This window comes from Opisthocomus hoazin, chromosome 4, assembly GCF_030867145.1.
Source record: "Opisthocomus hoazin isolate bOpiHoa1 chromosome 4, bOpiHoa1.hap1, whole genome shotgun sequence".
Lineage (NCBI taxonomy): Eukaryota > Metazoa > Chordata > Aves > Opisthocomiformes > Opisthocomidae > Opisthocomus > Opisthocomus hoazin.
In genome coordinates, this window is record NC_134417.1 from 38,627,891 (window position 1) to 38,647,366 (window position 19,476).

Genomic DNA, 19,476 nt, shown 5'->3' on the forward strand with positions numbered 1-19,476 from the left:
TGGTTTTTTTTTTAATTGTGTGTTTCTTTACTTCTAAATGATCAAAACTGTTCTGAAATGATGTAATGTGTATTTTCTGGTTGTGTCCTGCCCTTATCAATATCTATTGTCTCATAAACTGCTGTGGTGTTTTATGATGTTTTTAGTAGTGTGGGAAAATTGAGGGAAATCATGCAGTGTTCTTTACCTTACTACTTCATTTATTTTCGTTTTCCTACTTTTTGCATTGAATGACAGCTGCTAGCCGAGATAATAGCAGAACCTGCTTTTCTCTCCGAGTATACTATCTTTGCTTTGGATCCCACCAAACAACCTAAGCCACAGAGTGACGGTGTGGTGAGTCCTCCCACCCCTCTTAGTGATGCCTTTAGCAGGCGGAGGAGAGTACTGTGCTAGAAGGCAAACCTAGTGTTGCTTGTGGCTTGTTCTCACAAAGGCATCTATCTTAACTGCCCTGTCGCTAACCCTGCACTAAATTTCACGGAGGTAGTACCTGATAGGTCCTGGCTGGTGTGCTGTATGATGTGAATTTATTGTAACATAAAAAAATTAACACGTTTTCTGTTACACAGGTAATCGTACTCTACACAATTTTTAAATAATTGTTGCACAAGTTTATACGTTTGTTGCTTAGAATTCATTAATGCCATTGAAAGTCTTCCTCTTCATTGTTATGTATGTCTGTATGTATTTCAAGATAAATGAATATTTTAGACAAAAACAATCTCAAAGTGTAACAATTACATGCTTTTTGCAGCGTACAGTGAAAGCCTCACAAAGTCATTTACTACTAATGGTAGCAGGAAATTTATCTCACATAGATACTGAAATTCAGCCACTTCTAGTTGGTAACCTGGCAGCTGCTGTTGTGAGGATAAATAGTCTTTTTTTTAAAATAATTAGATTTTATGTTAAATATATATTTGCCTGGAAATGTTAGTTTCATAGTATACAAGTGGAGGAGTTCAGCGAGAAGAGAAAAAGGAGCAGGCATAGGGAGGAAAGCAGCCTTCTACTTTCCAGCATATGCACATACAGAGCTGTATTCTTCTCATTATTGTCACAGGACTGGGACGGCATCTTTCACATGCTTCGGAGGCAGGGCATTCCTGAGTCCACAGTGATTCAAAGCACAGTGTGTTTTTAGAGTCCCAGCTCATCCTCACAATTCATGATTGCTTTGCTTTTCCAGTTCAGCAAGTGCGGTTTTGCTGCTCATGCAGAGGCTGGAAATGACAAGTCACTGAAAGCTGTAACGGGGTGGAAATTTGATAAGCGAATGGACGTGGCACAGCACATCGTGTTGTGTTGGACTTGTCTCTCTCAAGCTAAGCAAGACTGGACTGAAACAGTGATTAAAAAGATGGTCTGTGGAAAGGCATTCATTTGTTGTCAAGGGTTAGGATTGTTTGGAGCATGCCCTTAGAGCACAGATTCGTTGCTGGCTGAGTCATGGTGTTCTCAAGACTGAGCTTTTTGATGGGGAGCAAAGAAGACATTCAGACTGTGCAGAAATCTACAGTTTTGAAATAGGTACTAGAGGTTTGGGGTTGGCTTTTTTTTTTCACAGTTCTAGGTATTTTGATCATATTCCAGGTCCAGTGATCACTACCTAAAGTGTCACTGCAATTTAAATTAAGCTTTGCTACACTTACAGCAGTAAACAGTGATGGGCTGTTTTTCACTACACTACAGAATATCCCTAGTACAGTTGCATTTAGAAAAACATATTTCTGTGCATGCTCAAATGTTGTCTTTATATTACCGTTTAGTAGATACTTTAGTGTCAGGAATCACCGTTTGCATATTTATATACCAGACTGCATACATAGCAAATAATTGTAATGTAAGAGTTATCGTTAATGCGCTACCAATGTGTATTAATAATATGTTACGTGTAAAACTGATCTTGTTCTGTGAACTTGCTGAAGGCACTGGAGCTGTACTCTCACAGTAAGAATTGGGGCAGAAAACAATGACATAAAGGTTTATGAGGAAGAGGAGGGCAAGGGCATGTAGTGATAGGACAAGGGGTAATGGCTTCAAGCTGAAAGAAGGTAGATTTAGATTAGATAGAAGAAATAAATTACTATGAGGGTTGTGAGACACTGGAACAGGGAAGTTGTGGACATCCCCTCCCTGGAAGTGTTCAAGGCCAGGTTGGATGGGGCTTTGAGCAACCTGGTCTGGTGAAAGGTGTCGCTGCGTGTGGCAGGGGGATTGGAACCAGATGATCCTTAAGTTTTCTTCCGACCCAAACTATTCTATGATTCAATGATTATACACACATATATATATTAAAAAAAACCCATTATATACGTTTGGGAAACCTAGGAAAACTAAAGATACAGGAGAGGGAAAGTTTAATCCACACACACAAATGTGTATTAATTCTTCTGAAACAGAGCAGTTTTTTAACTGTGTTTGTGCAAGTGATGTGTGATCCAAGACAGTGAGCATCATGGAGAAGGGACTCTAATTGTGGGGGTTTTGGCACAGGTGAAGTTAGTATAAACTCTTTGCTAACTAAGCTGCACGGGTTTTGTTGCATGAAGAAACAGTTCAAATATTCTTGGACAGAGAGGATTTTTTAAAGAAAAATTAAAGGAAAATGAGGGAGGAAAGTATGTACTAAGCTGTCTTTCTTTTCTCCATAATTTACTCAATTTTGGAATGCCTGAGGAGGAGGCAGAGAAATAAAATGTTTTTAAATGTGGACATTTAAGCTTTCACTCTTTAGGCTTATAAATCTATTTATACCTTTGAGAAATAAGTAAGATGAATTAGTTTGCATTTCGGAAATAGAGAAGTAAGGAAGCAAAAGTATCACTAGAACACCCTAATGTGCTCCAATTAAAAACCCAACCTTTTTATTAGAGATTGTAAGTATAGCTCTCTTTGAGTTGAGATATAGTTGTGCATGTTCTGTGGTTCAGGGAAGAAAGACATCTGTTGATGTCCAGAAACCCTGCCATAACTCTGCTGGTTTTAAGACTTTCAAAGTGCCAGCCTGTGCTGTGTGATTCTAGTTTTGCTGAAGCATCTCTTAAGGCTTATGAAAGGCTGGGGCTTTTAAGCTCTTCAAAGCCTCTTGGATCTGTACTTATATATAGCAACTTCCATTCACACTTACCTTTCACTGTGTGGATGCAGAATATGACCGTTTGCCCTAGAGCACAGTGACTTAGAATTGCAGCAGCTGGATACCTGTGGTGGTCCAGTTTTTATATGCAAGATTGCCAGGGTATTGCTTTTATGCTTTATGCTAATAGAAAGTCTAATCCCAAATGTAGGTTCTACTTCTGTTCATACAGAATGAATGCAAATATGTCAGCACAATTAGTAGGAAAATTTTAAAAGTGGTGATGTTTTAGTTTTGAAATGGCATGTTTTAAGGATCTTCATAGATACTTAAATGGCAGCTTTTTAAGTATCTTAATAGAAAAGAACAGCATCTATCGTTTTTATATTCATGAACACCTTATTAGATTTAATAAATCGACTTAATCTTGTGTTTTTAAAATAGATCTTAAATGTTATGGAATGATTCTTATGAATTAGAGGTACAAACCCTCCATAGTTTCTTTTTATGGGTATCAGAATAGATGATTTTTGAAGAAGTGTTGGTAGTTAGTTTGTAATTCTTGGTAAAGTGTTTGTTTCCTGCTGTTGGCAGGCCAGTACTAGCACGGTAGATACTTTCTAAATTATAAAGCAGAAGATAAAGTTTTATTTCGATTACCCTTCTTAACTTTCCAGTTAGGAAATGAAAAAGAACAGGTAATGGAGCCAAGAATAAAATGTAGGAGTGCTTTAGTTTAAAACCCACGAAGAGCTCTTAATCCACTAGGAATAAATCCACCACAACAGGATAGGGCTCTGAAGCAGAATCCAGGTTTTGTTCAAGCCAGGTGAAGCACAGTTTCCAAATCCAAACGGACTTCTTGTATGGCTGGTTATCGCTCATTTTGCTTTGTCTGAGTTGGGGTGACTGCTCATTTCTCCGGCTTCTGTAACTGTCTGGATTTCTCTTTCTTCTGTAGTATTTTTCTACTTTTTTAAGTTTGCTCGACGTCAGACCTCTCTGAAGCCCTTTTACACTGGATCATTCCTCTTCTATCTTTATGTTTATGTATGCTTATCTGTGTATCCACACATAGTAGAAGCTGTGGGTGTAATCATGTAGCAGATACATGGATGATTATGATTGATATTTTAGTTGCATGTACATCTTAGATTTTACGACTTACATGTAGCTATCAGGGTGCATCTTGATTAAAAGTTACACTGCTTGTAGCTGAATTCCTCATACTTTTTTCAATATGTCTAAGTGCTTTGCTTCTGTTGGAAAAAATTCGTGTCCAAGATGGTTTCTAGCATGTTCTGCTACTTCAGTTTGACCTGGTTTAAACACCAGAAAACCATCTGGATTTGTATAAGTTAGAAAACACCTGAACACAGGACATAGGAAAAGCAGGACAGACAGTCAGAGAACAAAAATGTCTGAACTCTCTTAAAAAAAAAAAAACAAACCCCCACATCAACAAATGTTTTCTGTTGTGTTGGTTTTGGTTTTTTGAGTGCATTTTGTTTGTATTTCTTTGTTTGGGAGTGCAGAGGGATGTATGCGCGAAGTTTTGCATGGCATGTTTTTTTTCTGAAAGTATTTTAATTTTCATGCTTGTTTGCAGCCTGTTACCAGCACTTTTTTCCTGGGTAGTTTCCACACCTCACTACCCACCCCCCCCCAATGTACTTAAACAGAGAAAGATGGTGTGATTCCACTATTCCTTATGTTGGCTGTAAACAACACTGGTCGTCAATTAGATTTTTCCTGCTATAATTTTGTCTTTTTGGTGTTTCTTTGATTTGTGCATAAATGTTACATGAATAATCGTTATGAATAACTTAATTGGAGGTGTCAGCATTTGCGGATGTCTCCTACTAATCTGTGCACCCTATAGCTGCTTTATAGTTCTGTGTATTGCAGCAGTCTGTTTTGAATTTAACAAACTAGCTCATTTGCATGAAGACATCTTAATAAACATTCGAAAGAAAGTACTAAAAACACAGGCAAGGAAAAAGCACAGATGCTGTTTGTAGGAATCGGTGAATTAGAGTGCTTGTAGTCTTTTCCTTCTAACAGTTGTTTTTCCTCCTGTAGAACTTCACCAAACCACCGCTTCCCAGGTCCCCAGAGAACAACGGCAGCGGACCAGCCTCCCCGCAGGTATGGGGGGGATCTGGGGGGCTGTCGCCTCCTCCGCTGCCATGTTGTCTTTGTGCTGGGTTGGCTGAAACGCCCAGTGTCTTCATGCTGGAGCAGGGGTGACAAGTGGTCGCCTCGCAGGTTTCACGAGGGGGTTTTGGTTATGTGTAAGAGGGCGTGTTGCATGGCTAGAAAGCTGATTTCTAGCTGAAGGAAAAGAAGTGGGAGGCTTAAAAAACTGTCACTAGTGATAAAGGTGGAGGTCATTCCGTAATGTGTCTCAGAAAAAGTTTAGCTTGCTGGAGTGAGGTTAGCAGTGGCTCCTAGTACTTGTGTCCTGACATTGGATTGTGGGGACAACGTGGTGCAATAATGCTTTCGAAACACTTCTGTAGCACCAGCAGTATACGGTACCGTAGCACAGAACCTTTTGCTTTAGAACAGCATGAAGTACTTCAGCTGCGTAAATCAATAATTGCGTTTTATGTAAAAATCGTAAAGCCATTTAAAATATAATTTAAAAAAAGGACCGTTTAAGACGGCATGCTAGAACTAACGGTTGTACAAGGAATTTTACAAAAAATTTGTTCTCTTAATCGTAGGAAAATATCTTTGTCTTTGAGGTAATACAGCCTTCTGTTTAATACATCAAGAAGTGAGTCACATGACTTCTTTTTTTTTTACATTTGGGACAGCAGTAAATGCAACTATTTATTTTAGTTACATATTCTTCACTTTTTAAAGGAATTACACAGAAGTATATTCTTTCAGAAGTTTAAATCAGAGCTGTAGTTCAGTGGATTTAGTTGCAGTCTGAAATTGCCCACATGTGGTAGCTGCATGCTTGAATTTTCTGCACAAGGAGGTGATTCTTCTAAGGGAGCGGTAGCTGTTTGGTGTCATGCATGTGTTAGGCAGCAGTCAGCCCTTTGCCCAGGTCAGGTCTCTCTTTCCTGGGCTTTAGTGTGTCTCATCTGCCTCAGAGCAGGGCAGAAGTAATTACTTGCTTTGAATTTTTGCAGCTGAGTGACACTCCATCTTTCGCCCAGAGGCTTCAGCTCCGAGTTCCCTCCGTGGAGTCTTTGTTTCGAAGCCCAGTGAAAGAGTCCCTGTTCCGCTCTTCTTCTAAGGAGTCCCTGGTACGAACCTCTTCAAGAGACTCATTGAATCGACTGGACTTGGACGCAGCCGGTCCCACCTTTGATCCACCTTCTGACATTGAAAGTGAAACAGAAGAGCCTCTGGGAAATATGGACAGCCTCAGCAAAGAGCAGCTGCTGCAGCGGCTGCGCAGGGTGGAGCACAGTTTCGGCAACTATAGGGGAAAATACTCAGAGGTAGGTAATGTTATCACTGACTTCCCTGGGTGGAGAGGGGAAAAAGATCAGGCTCACAGACACTGCAATAGTGGACAATTTTTTTGTTTTCCTGTCTGGAGCAAATGGATCTACTTACAGCTACCATGGAAATTAAATTATTATTGGAAGTCTAGTTGTTTTTGGCCTAGATAGGTCAAATATTTTTCCGGTAATAAAATGTGGAAATCATTTTCTTCTCATTTGTAAGTAATTTCGTGTTGTCAGCAACAGGGATTAATTAGTGGTTACTCACACAAAGCAGGCCTATGAAGGTTTCTGCTGAAAGTCTGTAGCGGGAGCTGGAGTTCAGTAAAGAAATGACTATGGCTTGTACTTGCATGACAGCATGTTTACTTTTCTTCTGAAACTTCTACTTGAAGTGCACAGTGTATATTCCATGCATGTGTGATAGGCAAGTGTTTTATTTTCAATAAGTAAGTTCTACTCTCCATAATTTCCATGTATTCCTTGGAAGGAATTCATTCAAGGACTATTTCTATTGCTATTTTAGTGGAAACCAATGATACAAGTAGTTTTGCCACTCGTTTTCCAAATTGTTGGGAAAAGTAAAGCTTTGCGAGTGGTGGTGTTGAATTGTTTTGTTTTTTTTAAGATACATGTGTGCTGTATTGAAAACTGGACATTAGCGCTGGTTTTTACAGTTCTTTAAATGTTTGCTGCCCTCAAAGACAAAAATTCCTGTGCAGACTTTTGGCAATTAGTTCCAAAATCACTGGAATCTAAGGTATGTACACAGCAATTACAGTATTCAGCATATGCCTGGAAAAACAGGTGTCTTCCATTAATTCAGTGATTGTTGTCTCCCATTATTTTTTCATTCTCTTCCAGCTAGTATAACAAGATATATTTTTAAAAGTTTATGTAAACAGTGTTGCTAAAGTGAAAATTCTTCAGTTTGTATGTGTTTTGGTGTTTTTTCTTGTTTTTCTAAGTGTAGTCTGTCCAGCAAGTCTCAATTTTCTTTATCAAACAGGTTTGGATTTTTTTTATATTTCTGTGAGTTTCTTTAGTTCAGTTTGAAAGAATTGTTTTGCTGGAGCTTGGAAGAAAGGAGTTTCAATATATATATTCAGTATATATATTCAATATATATATAATAGTATATAATTTCAATATATAGGTTTTTTTCCTCACTTAAAGTAGGATACAAAGTTAGCATCTCAAAAATACAGTAAGGGAAACTATCCACAGTAGTTTTAGGTTTTTTTTTTAGGGCAAAATAAGTATCAATTTCAAATTAAATGCAATTCTGAATTCTGAAAAATATTAATTTATATTAAATAAGAATTCGAAGATACCTTTTGACTTAAAGATTTCTGGTTTTGGTGGTTTGGATTTGTTTTCCTTTAATTTTTCAGCAATTTGAAAATGGCGTGTTCTAGTTCCAAGTGCCATTATGCTGCTTCAGCTTTGGACAGCTTAGGCAATTGTGATCACAGTTTTAATTAAACTAAATTGTGCAGTTACTCGTGAAGTTCTTTTGTCAGCTTACAATGAGAAATATTGTCCACTTCCAGTCTGTCTGCTGGGTGTGTGCAAAGCATGTGGGATAAGAACATTCAGTATTTCACAGACTTTTTTTTTTTTTTTGCAGGATTTGTAAGTTTATCTTTTAATGCATACTCATTGTAAAATTAATTTAAGCTCCCTGGGAGATGAGCATCCCTGTGAGGTAGCTGTCTGAGATGTAACTTTCTGATACAGTTGTTTTTTGGACTGCCTGTATTGAAGCATGGCTGTTCTTAGAGGTCTTTCTAGTGAATGGAAAACTGTGCATGAGTGCTGAAGTGACCTCATTGTTTTCTCATGTAACCTTTATTTTTTTAAACAAAGTGGAGATATTTTATAAGTGGAAAAAGGAAACACTGAGAAAATTTCAGTATGTTTCTTTCAGAAGAGCTTTCTCAAGTTTGAAAAATGCAGATAGTGATACAACTAAGCAAATTATTTTCATAGCTGTAAGTGGTGCATTATCATCATTATACTGATTTTTGTATTTTAGCTAGTGTCTGCTTATCAAGTTGCCCAGCGGGAGAAGAAGAAGCTACAGGTAAGCATTACTTTCCATCTTCTCTTACCTGAATGCTTTTCTGAATCTTAAAATGTGTAGTGCAAATACAGATTTAATTGTCAGTGTATTGTGTGTGTGTGTTTACACAACAAGTTGCGTGTATATATCTGTGTGTGTGTATGTAACAAAAGACTCTTAGCTGGCATTTCTAAGGGAGCCAAGCTGATACTGGTTTGTCAAATAACTGAAGATTGGTAGATTGCCAGCCCATAGTTGGCAGTTTATGATAATAGTTATGCATCAAGCTGGACTTGAAAGAAGAATACAAAGCATTAATTCTTCTGCTGAAATACAATTCTGGGAATGTATTTATATTTTATATATAAAGTTACATTTAGTACACCTGATGTTTATTCTGCCTTTTTTTTTTAAGGGCATCCTGAGTCAAAGTCAGGATAAAGCACTTCGCAGAATTGGAGAACTGAGAGAGGTAATTTCCTTTATCGAATGAATATTTACTTTGTACCACAAATACCTAGGATCTTTCTCTGCCTAGCTTTTGACCTCTTTGTTCACTTTACAAAATATTTTCTATCGCGCAGCAGGGTTTTTTATTGCTTGTTTTCATTTGTTTATGTGGGTTTATTTCTCTGGCTTGTTTCTGATTCAGCAGCTTATTGTAAGTACTCTAAGACAGAGCAGTTCATCGTGCTGACTGAACTGCTCTTCTGTTCATTGTAAAATAGGTAGAAGTGTGTGTGGTTCTTGCAGTGCTGTTGGGCTCAGCAGTAGATGTCCCGGTGCAATTTGTTGCTCTTCTAGTATTGAGAAATACTAATGTTAGGCAAATACAAGTAATAGGCACTCTTTAAGAAAGACTTCAATGACAATCAATAAAAAAAAGTAAGATAAAATAAAAAAACTCTCATCTTGACCTCAATTATAATATTTACATTGTTTTTATGGATTTGTAGTACAGTTTGATTTCGACCATAATATCAGGTGGTAAGTCATGTTATGATTATTGCCTCCTTAGGTTACAGTGAAATTAAAAGGAGAAGCTCTAATGTATTTGGTATTGATAATAAACACATTGGGCTTAATTAAAAGACACGCACATTTTATTGGGCAGAGCAAATTAAAAGGGCAAGTTCACAAGAGCCATATTGTCAAACCCTGGTGCTGCAGAATGTGAAGCTGAAGCCTTTTTACCGCCCTGGGAGCCAGTGCAGCATCAGGTTCAGAGGTGGGCGTGCAGGGGCCTCTCTGTCCATGCTCTCACCTCGCTTGGGAGCTGGGTACCAGCTCGCTCAAAGCCCCAGCCTTTCTCTGTAGCTGTGCTCCCGGTTCTGGCGTGCGCTGTGCCAAGCAGCAGTGCTGGCACGTGGGTTGCAGGAGCCGTCAGACCATGGCGAGGTCCCACCTTCAGGCAGCCTAGCTCCAGGCGGTCGGGCGGCTCGCCCGCAGACGGGGGCCAGGGTCGGTCCCTTGATGGCGAGGGATGGCGGCTGTGAGCGTCTGGACATGCACGTACCCAGGGCTCGTGCTCCCCTGCAAGGACTGCCGCTGTGTGACCAGTCGGGCCGCTGCTCCTGTCGGAGGAGGTCGCTGACAAACTGCGGGGCACTCTTCTTCAGCGACGCGGGGTGTCCTCCCGGGAAGCAGGCTGTGAATTGTGTGTGCCGCTGGGGTGGCATTTTGGTTCCAATCTGTGCTGCTTCTGCCCCAGCAGCTGAGAGCAGGGAGACGGCGCCTGCGCTGTCACCCTGTCCTGACCTAACCTCCAGTCCATACGGGGGGAAAACCCACAGCGTTAGGGACAGAAGTGGCCTGCTGCTGTTTTTCCAGTTCACTACAGGGTCAAATGAAAGAAGCTCATGCTGTGTTCTGTTGATATCCGCATGCTCCAGTACGCTTCATTTTCCAGATTATTGGTGGTTGATAAAGTTTGGAAGGCATATATATACTAGAGTTAAAGCTTCTGATTATGAAAGAGTTGCATGTGTGCATGCTAATTTCTCACTTCTTCTGTCATAGTCTGATTCATATATACACATACGTGTTATATGTTTCTAATTTTTTTAATACATATATGGTGTAAAATTTAATTTACTTCTTATAAATCTGGTAGGTTTAAAGGCTCCTTCAAATCTAAAATGGAAGTTCTTTCCCATTAATTGAAAAACTTCAAAAAGTATGGGTTTTGTTGTTTGGAAGTTCGAGTGTTATAGCATTAGGTAAAGCAGACTTAAAAGAAAAATTTCAGATAAAATGGTACGTTTCCATCATGGAAGCTAAAATGGTACAAAATAGATCATTCATTGATGTAATAATTTGTTACCAGAAATGAATTTTAAAAATCCTTTTCTTTGTCATACAGTCCAATTTTCCCATAAATATGTTCAATCAGACAAGTTTCTTCTGAGGGGCCATGTAAGAATAAACCAAGTCTCCTCTGGGGCCAAGTTGCCAGTGTGAAATAGTCCCTGGAAATCCACACCTTACATTAGTTTGTTCCTGTTAAGTGTAATTCCTCAACAGCAATCTTCAAGCAGACCTCAGTGTTCTCCTTCTCAGACAAGGATCAGAAGGGACTTTGGGATCCAAAGAGGACTATTGCTGTGTTGGTTTCAGTAAATCTTGTTGTCACTTGTGCTTGCACTGAGCTGCTTTGCTTTGCTTGGGAGCAGTTGCTCCTAAAGCTCCAAAGCACAAGGCAGAAGTGTGATCAGTAGCAACTGAGAACCTGAATCTATGCAGGGGTTAAAAATGGATGTAGTTATTTGGAAAAAGAGAGAAATAGTTTTCCCACTGGTTCCTTCCAGCGCTCTCCTGCCTATGTGTGGCTGGGCAGGCTCAGTTCGCACAGCTGCGGTTCTCAGAGCTGGTATCGGGCTCAGCTACAGCAGCCAGGATTCACTCTTGGAGGTAAGGGATAGGCAGCAGGAGAGCACAAAAGCAAGATTTGGAGTTGGAGGAAAGCAACGCAGGAAGCATCCGGTGCCCTGTGTTTTGTCTCCTGTTTGCTATTTCATCCTTCCTTTCTGTTGTCCTCTGTCTTTGCCTGGCTAACAGAATCCATGTTTGTGGGTGGTGCTTGTTTCTATATAAGCGATCTTTGCAAGAATAATGGTCATAGAAGCGTTAGTTTCCTGGGGTAAATCACTGGGAAGATCTATACGGATGAAGTAAATATATAAATAAAAAAAAAAATTAAAAACCCCGCAAGTTTGGGAAATTACTTACAGTGCAAGCATGAAATATGTATGGTTCTGCTTCTCTTAATAAGCAATTAGGTGTGGATTAATTTAAGTACATTTATTTTCTATTGGAACAATAATTAAAGAAATTAAAATATTTAAACTTTACAAGCATAGGAATTAAAGAAAAGAAACCTCCCTAAGGCAGTATTTAATAAGATTATGTAGATCCTACTAATGTGTTTAGACAACATCTACAAGTTTCTAAAGGTGTTCAGCCAAATGAATGCAAGTAAGGACGAAGTAAAGCCACATAGTTAAGTTCTTTGGCATTCTCTGGCTTGCTCATTTGAGACACGTTTGAGGAATAAAAAACTTTCTGCTCTTATAAATGGCATTTGTTGTATTAGAATGCTAGCCTGCTGAACGAGTGTAAGAGAAATTTACATTTCTGCTGTTTATGTTGACTTAATGTGTTGGCTAAATGAAGAATCTGGTTTACCAAAGTGCAGTCTTCAACTTCCAGGAGAAACATGTGCATGAAAAACAGTTTTCAGGAGCAGGCTTGAAGTGATCCCTGCCCAAATTTATTTTTAGGAAGAAAGAATCCTTGATAATCTTTTGCATCACATCTAGACTCTTTCTGTTTTAATGCTGGTATTAGAATGGGATGTTCTTCTTATGTTGTGTGGAATGTTGTACAGTAAAAGAAATGTCCACTTTACGGTTGTGTTCTGGGGTCATGACTGTGAAGAGGTATTTTTAATATTATTTCATAATGTTTTGATAAGCCTTTTAAATTCATATTTCAGTTTTCATTTGAGACATATTTGTTTGTGATTCTCAGGAGCTCCAGATGGATCAACAAGCTAAGAAACATCTCCAAGAGGAATTTGATGCTTCCTTAGAAGAAAAGGATCAACTTATTAGTGTCCTGCAAACTCAGGTAAGACACCTTACCCAACAGATGCCCTTCAAAACTGCTTTTTCTACACTTTTTATTTCTTGAAAAACTAATTATTTCCTATAATACATGTGCATGTTTTATTGTAATTGCTGCTAGGTTGTAAAACTTCTTGAGAATTTGTGATTAACTAGAAATGAAGTGCATCTTCATGGTAGAGAATACCTTTGTAAAATCTCACTCAGGTTAAATATGATTGTTTGGTCTGTGCTTAAATATCTTTGTAATGTCTTTGTTATCAAGACCGTAACATTAGCAGATGTTAGAGCTAAAATTGCTTTGGCAACATTTATGGGCTTTGTTTAATTGGTGTTTGTTTCTCCACTCATAATGATACTATTTTTGTTAATTGGAAACATAATTCTGATTTTAACAAATGCTAAAATAAATTAGATTCTTCCATTGCCTACTTGTTGATATCAATTCTATTTAACTCTCTCTAGTTTTGAAGATGAAAACATGATCTACATAGAATCCGTGTGTTTCTTTAACAAAAAACGTTTTGTTTAGGTATCGTTGCTAAAACAGAGGTTACACAATGGTCAGACAGGCACTGAATTGCCTGATCCAAATGTCCAATCTGAACCCCAAGTTCAAAGTCCAACAAAAGAAATCAGTACAGAAGATACTGTGGAACCAGGAAGCAATGGTAGGTATTGCAGCTCTTTCAAGAGATTTTGGATTTTAGGGAACAAGCCTGCTTTGATTTATGATGGAGTAACAATACTTAGGGCTCAACATGTCATAGTAAAAGTTATATTTTCTGGAAAGAGAGAATAGTTTCGAAAATAACGTGGCAGCTAGAGGGCAGGATAACCCTTCTAAGATGCTTAGTTTCCATAAGAATTCAAATGTGATACATCTTGTCTTTGTCAATAATGATGATAGTGTTCTAAGTATTGCTTTTGCTTTAGGGGTTGTTCCTATCCCTGTGTAATATGATTAAGAGATTCTGTTGCCCATAAGCAAGGACCTATCGCTGGACTTTAGAGAGGAGACCAGTTGCTCGTCTATCTCTATTTTTTTTTTTCTTTTTTCTTTGTTTCTCAGGGAAAAGTAAAGATGAATTTTGATATTCAGGCTATTGAATAATCTAAATGTTCCTCATACCAAGAGATTATTTGAGTTATGGGACTCCTGGTATTGTGTATATTTGATTACTGAGCAAGGGACATGCAAGGGACATTATAATGCCGATATATAATGGAAGTGTCATTCAGTCTTTCATTGGTATCCTTCATAAAAGGTAGAGCTCAGACAGAGGTGAACGTGCATCTTGAAATGATCTTTGTTCAGCACCTACCATAATTTTCATATGTTTGAATAATAGGAAGGGTTAGATCAGAGATTTTCTTATCCAGCATCATGTCTTTTGTAGTGATTAGGAAATTACCTGAGTATCCAGTCCCCAGGAATCGAAGTTCAGGATGTTTCCTGTGCTGGAGTCTGCTTCTGGACTATAGTCTGTAAGACCTATGGTCGTGAACTGAACCTTTATGAATTTGTCTGATCCTGTTTTCATGCCAGGCACTCTTACAGCCTCCAGAGCATCAGAGCAGATCACACCGTAAAATATTACTCATGTGCCAGTTACACAGAGAGGAGTATAGCTCGGAAAGATGCTGAACTTGGCCTTTATCCTGCTGAATGCAGTATTGCCAACCTGGATAGTTTAGAATTAATGTCATACTCAGCCCCGTAAAAGCAGGAATCTGTGTGCTTGGCAGTTGAGAGATGTGGTTTGCTTTGCTTCACGTTTTTTCCTGCTTGCGAATATTCTGTTAGTAGCAGCAGGCAGGTTGATAACTCATGAGAACTTTTTAATTGCGTAGAAGACCTTTGTTGAATAATAGCTTGGTTTTGAAGCCTGTATAGTAACTGGAGTTTTGTAAGTTAATTTGGGGTGAAAGACTGCATTTGCTATTCTGTGTATGTGTGCCATGTTTCTGGCAGTTGTAGTAGTTGCTAGGAAGTTTTGCAGACTTTGCACAGTTTTCTTTAGAGAGCTGAGAGTCACCCACAAGGTGAATGATGAATGTACATCTACATTTTGGAAACAGCATGTATATGATAATGTTGGTATGTTGTCTTGTAGAGGGCAATGAAGATTCTGCTAAAACACTGGAAACTCTTAATCAGAGGGTGAAGCGCCAAGAGAACTTGCTGCAACGTTGTAAGGAGATGATTCGGTCACATAAGGAGCGCTCCGCCCAGTTAACCAATGAGAAAGAAGCACTTCAAGAACAGTTAGAAGAGAGGCTTCAGGAACTGGAGAAAATGAAGGTATGGGTAATGCTCTTAACTTCGTGGGTAGCTACTAAAACACAGTAAGAACTCTAGCATTTCCAAAATTTATTAATAGACCATTAAAAAACGGTCGCTGTACTTTCTGGAGTTAAAGGTATAAAACCCACCTGGAATGAGCACATCGAGCAATTACTCAAAAAGCTGTAAAGAAGGATATGAAACCTTCCTGTATGAATAACCATGAAAACGGTATCAGAAATAGAGCAGCTGCGGGAAGTCAGGGTGGGGAAAAGACTGTCCTAGCACAGAAGACAGGAGGTAAAGTGAGAGAAGTGGAGCAGAGCTAAACCTTTAAGACATAGTGGAGGAGGCATCAGTTATGTAAACAAACAGAAAACAGAGGGGCAGGGCAGTGGGGAGCACAGTATGGTGAGGATAACAGAAGTGAAGCCCCAAAGCTAAATTCATATTTTGCTGAGTTTTCCTTGTAAGGCCGTTAATGCCAAGTGTGGAATAAAAGTAAGGTGGCTGATAGTAATGGAAGCATGAAAGTGTGAGAAATACAGCTGTACTCTACTTTAGGAGATCAGATCCTCTTCTCTGTCTTGGTCTCTGAGCACCAGCCGAGTTTGAAAGAGCTCTGAAAGACTGACGTATTTTAAGGACCTTTTCCAGAGCAAGGCCAGTGATGAGCAATTGTAGTATTGAGTTACTGAGATCCTCTTGTAAGCCAAGATTCAGGTAATAGAGCAGGTGCCTTAGGCATGTTTCTTGCCCATTTTACGGTAGTAGCTCACAACGATGAGAGAACCTGTGGAGACTGTAACAAAGCCTGCAGATAACTGAATTAGTATGGAAGCCACGAGGCAGCCGGTCACTGGGAGATTTAAAAGTAAAGCTGCCTACTTCCCTTTCCCTGGATTCTGTTCTGTGCTCTTCCTCCAAGGTGTAGTGCAGGGTCTCGTTTCTAGCCTGTTTCATATTTTTGATGTAATGACAGCCTTGTCGGTCATGTGCCAGTCTACGAATGATTCTTTCAAAGAGCAAAACCTAAGATGTGTGTCAGAAGAAGGTATTCTATTACAGATGACAATGCTTTGGACTTGTGGTTGGGGGTTTTTTTTTAGGACCTTCACATGGCTGAGAAGACTAAACTGATTACGCAGCTGCGTGATGCAAAGAATTTAATTGAGCAGCTAGAACAAGACAAGGTAAACAAAAAAAAGTTCTTTAAACTCTGTGTGGTTTTTGGAATAAGATTGTTTAAAACTTAAAACATCTGGCTTGTTGGTATTAGGAGCTGTTCTTAGTCATCTGATGTGGTGTAGTTTGTGTTTTAACCAGCAAATAATTTAAGCTACCTGAGAATTTTATTGTATAGATACTTTAGGGTATTTGTCTGTTAGGTTATACTTAATACTGCAGGGTGATGTTATTTTGGGTGGAGTAATTATGCTGAACACACTCCTCAATGTCAGCTTTAAAAACAAAACAAAACAAAAAAAAAAAAACAAAAAAAAAACCACCCAAAAACAGCCCCCCAAATGCCCCAAAAACCAAGTTCCCCCCAAACAGCAATGTAGATGAGATACAATGTAATTGAATTAAAAATTGACCAATGAAGGAAAAGTAACTGTAGTTTCTCAGTTTTTTGTTCCTTAAAGTTGTTTGTTTGTTTTTTTATGTTTTATCACAGTCTTGATTCTGTTGGTGTAATTAGTAAACACGCACACTACTATGCTTTTAGTTTTGGTTTGTTTACAGAATGTATATTTCAAAGAAAAGTATCTGTACCAGAAGGAGTAAGTTTTCTGATCTGGTCCTTAGGTGCTGGAGAAGTTCTTTTCACCACCAGATAAATTTTGGCTACTCTTCAAAGTAATCCCTTTCCTTATCTTCTCTTTTTTTTTTTTTTTTGTTTAGCATTTGCTGTTCACTGACATAGAAAAATACCATGATCTCTGGTCTTGTAGTAATAGACTAAAGTTTGTTCCTGACAAGGATTGTGTCCTGGCTTGAAATTGTTTTAGCTATATGTTTTATTTATTTGCTAGCTTTTTATCACAAGGACCTTTTCCATAGGGCATGGTAATTGCAGAGACAAAGCGACAAATGCATGAAACATTGGAAATGAAGGAGGAGGAGATAGCCCAACTGCGTGCTCAGATCAAACAAATAACTACAAAAGGCGAGGAATTAAAAGAACAGAAAGAAAAATCTGAAAGAGCTGGTAAGAAACTCTGGAGATTATTAACTTTCACGTTTAAACATGAGAAAGCTTCAGCATGGTCTTTTTGCTTTCTTTCTGTCTTTCGTCAGTTGTTGTTTGGAATGGAGAGTAAGAGATGCTCTTTTTCCTAATGTTCCGCATATCACCCCTGCTAGCGTCATTACTGACTTCACTTCTGGTTGGCAGAATTTAGGGACTTTTTTGAGCAGTTTGTCTCTGTTATCAGTTGGAGTTAGGAAGGAAACTGCTGAAGTGCAGCTGTACTTTTCCCATTATTAAGAGAAAAGATTGATAGAGCTTTGTGCTGGTATAGCTTCAGGAGGGAAACTTAGGACTATATGTAAATTATCATTATAATGCCAGGAGTATTTTACGTAGAAAACATCGCAGTGAGTGTGTAAGAGCTTGGGAAAAAATAGGTTGTGTTACAACCATAATAAGCATTTTCTTTCAATAATTGTAGTGGAAGCATTTCCGATTTCTTTTTAGTGAAACAGCAGTGACGATTCCTCTCTTCAGGCTTGGGACCTATGGGTTGTATAACTATTAGGTGCTGTAACGTGCTTTTGATGAAAATTAGGTAACATTAGTCATGTGTCCTTGCAGTTCTTTTGCTGGAAACCAAGTGAAAAGATAATCCACCCCACCTAAAAAACAGTGAAATTGTTTTGCACTATGTGTATCAAAATTCTTTTAGAATAATTTAGTTTAGATGCCTATGAGAGCAAAGGAGTTCACTCTTTTGGCAGAATTTCAGATGTGGTTAGCTTGCTTAAAACATGCATATTTTCTTTCTCTAAAAAGCGATAGGTGTTCAAACAATACAGTTTGTAGGGGTTTGTTTTAAATCTGCATAGATTTAGCTCAGAACTTTCAATTTTAAAGATTAGTTTGGGTAGATTGCTCTGCTGTAATACAGAAAAGCAGCTTGAATGTCCATCTTGTGAAAGTAACAAACATTTTGATGAGGGGGCCTCCTCTCCTACCCTTCTAGGTTGCATGTGTCTTTTTAGCTCTGGAAATTCACATGTTGGAGGTCAGTCTTGCTAAAGTTGGATTTTGTTCAGTTCTTGGAGATTAAGAAGCTTTTCTTCATGATTGAAAGAAAAAAGCTGAAGAACATTTTAATACTTATGTAGACACAAAGTTATTGTCATAGTTGTTTGAAAAACAGCATTTTCTGAAGTGGTAGAGACCTCTTAATTATGAACTAACATCTACACGCTCTGGTTAATACATTAATTTCCTCAGGTTAGCATAGCCTGAAGATGAAAATGGGTTAGCGATGATGCTCTGGATACCTGGAAAACTTAACTATTGTAGTGAGAAGTAATTTCACTTGGAAATAATGTGTTGAGTACAGTGCACTTTTCTAGGGGGAGATTTGTGTGTTGAAGATGCTCTCCTTTAAAATCAAATTTTAAAGTACTTTTGGTAACTTCTATGGTGCGTAAGCATCCACTTTGAGTGCATTTGGTTTTTACTCTGTTAAGTGTGCATATATAAATGTTGGAACCCTTGCAAAATTAGTTAATACCACTTCTAAGATAGGCGTAATTGCAAGGTGACCTTTATTAGGTTTTCCTATTGCTTCCTTGGCTTTATGCGTTCAAAATGTTGTGACGTACAAAGGAAGTGTAGTTCAATACAGTTGAACTAATTTAAGAAAATCACCGTCAGGATTTGGAGATCCCGAAATTACTTATGGGTCACAACCTTCGAGTTGTACCAGTTTTAAGAATTTGGCAGTTTTGTGTGTTTGAGCTCAACGTGTTTCAAGTCCTGTTTCTTGGGTAGTGAATGTGAGATGACTTTAAATTCTAGACTTCTCTTTTTTTCTAAATCATGATTTAGTGAAGAATTGACTTAATGGAATATTGTGTTTGTAGAAATGTTAATTTCATTTATGTTACGGCAGAATTAAGGATAAGCAGAATACACTTACAGTTGGTATTTACTTTCATAGTCCTATATTGTAGGTTGAAAAGTGGTATATTTTTCCACTTCATGTTTTTAACTTGCCTGGAGTTATACATCTGGCTTTTCCCTTTGTAATTCAGTGACTTTAGTAAAATGCTTCAGTGTTTGTGATTTAATGTTAACGCATTTGTGTGTACCGAAATAGTGAAAAGATATGTATGCTTATTTTGTGCCTGTTGTGTAAACTGTAACTTGGTCTCCCCAGTTGAAGTTCATTTTTTTTGTGGTTAGAGGTACATTATGTTGAAATCTCACA

General features: G+C 38.4%; 1 protein-coding gene across 6 annotated transcripts in view; it reads left to right on the top strand.

Annotated features, from left to right (window-relative positions):
- Positions 1-19,476, top strand: part of GOLGA4 (golgin A4) — a 67,784-nt gene that overhangs the window by 15,287 nt on the left and 33,021 nt on the right. For 3 of the 6 annotated variants that reach the window (XM_075418611.1, XM_075418614.1, XM_075418612.1), the window contains exons 3-12: positions 238-336; positions 5,165-5,230; positions 6,232-6,546; positions 8,591-8,638; positions 9,033-9,089; positions 12,647-12,745; positions 13,274-13,412; positions 14,859-15,046; positions 16,138-16,221; positions 17,093-17,240. In XM_075418611.1, the coding sequence (XP_075274726.1) occupies positions 238-336; positions 5,165-5,230; positions 6,232-6,546; positions 8,591-8,638; positions 9,033-9,089; positions 12,647-12,745; positions 13,274-13,412; positions 14,859-15,046; positions 16,138-16,221; positions 17,093-17,240 (1,243 nt within the window). The remainder of the gene's footprint in view (positions 1-237; positions 337-5,164; positions 5,231-6,231; positions 6,547-8,590; positions 8,639-9,032; positions 9,090-12,646; positions 12,746-13,273; positions 13,413-14,858; positions 15,047-16,137; positions 16,222-17,092; positions 17,241-19,476) is intronic. The other 3 variants (XM_075418613.1, XM_075418616.1, XM_075418617.1) reach the window with 3 other exon arrangements.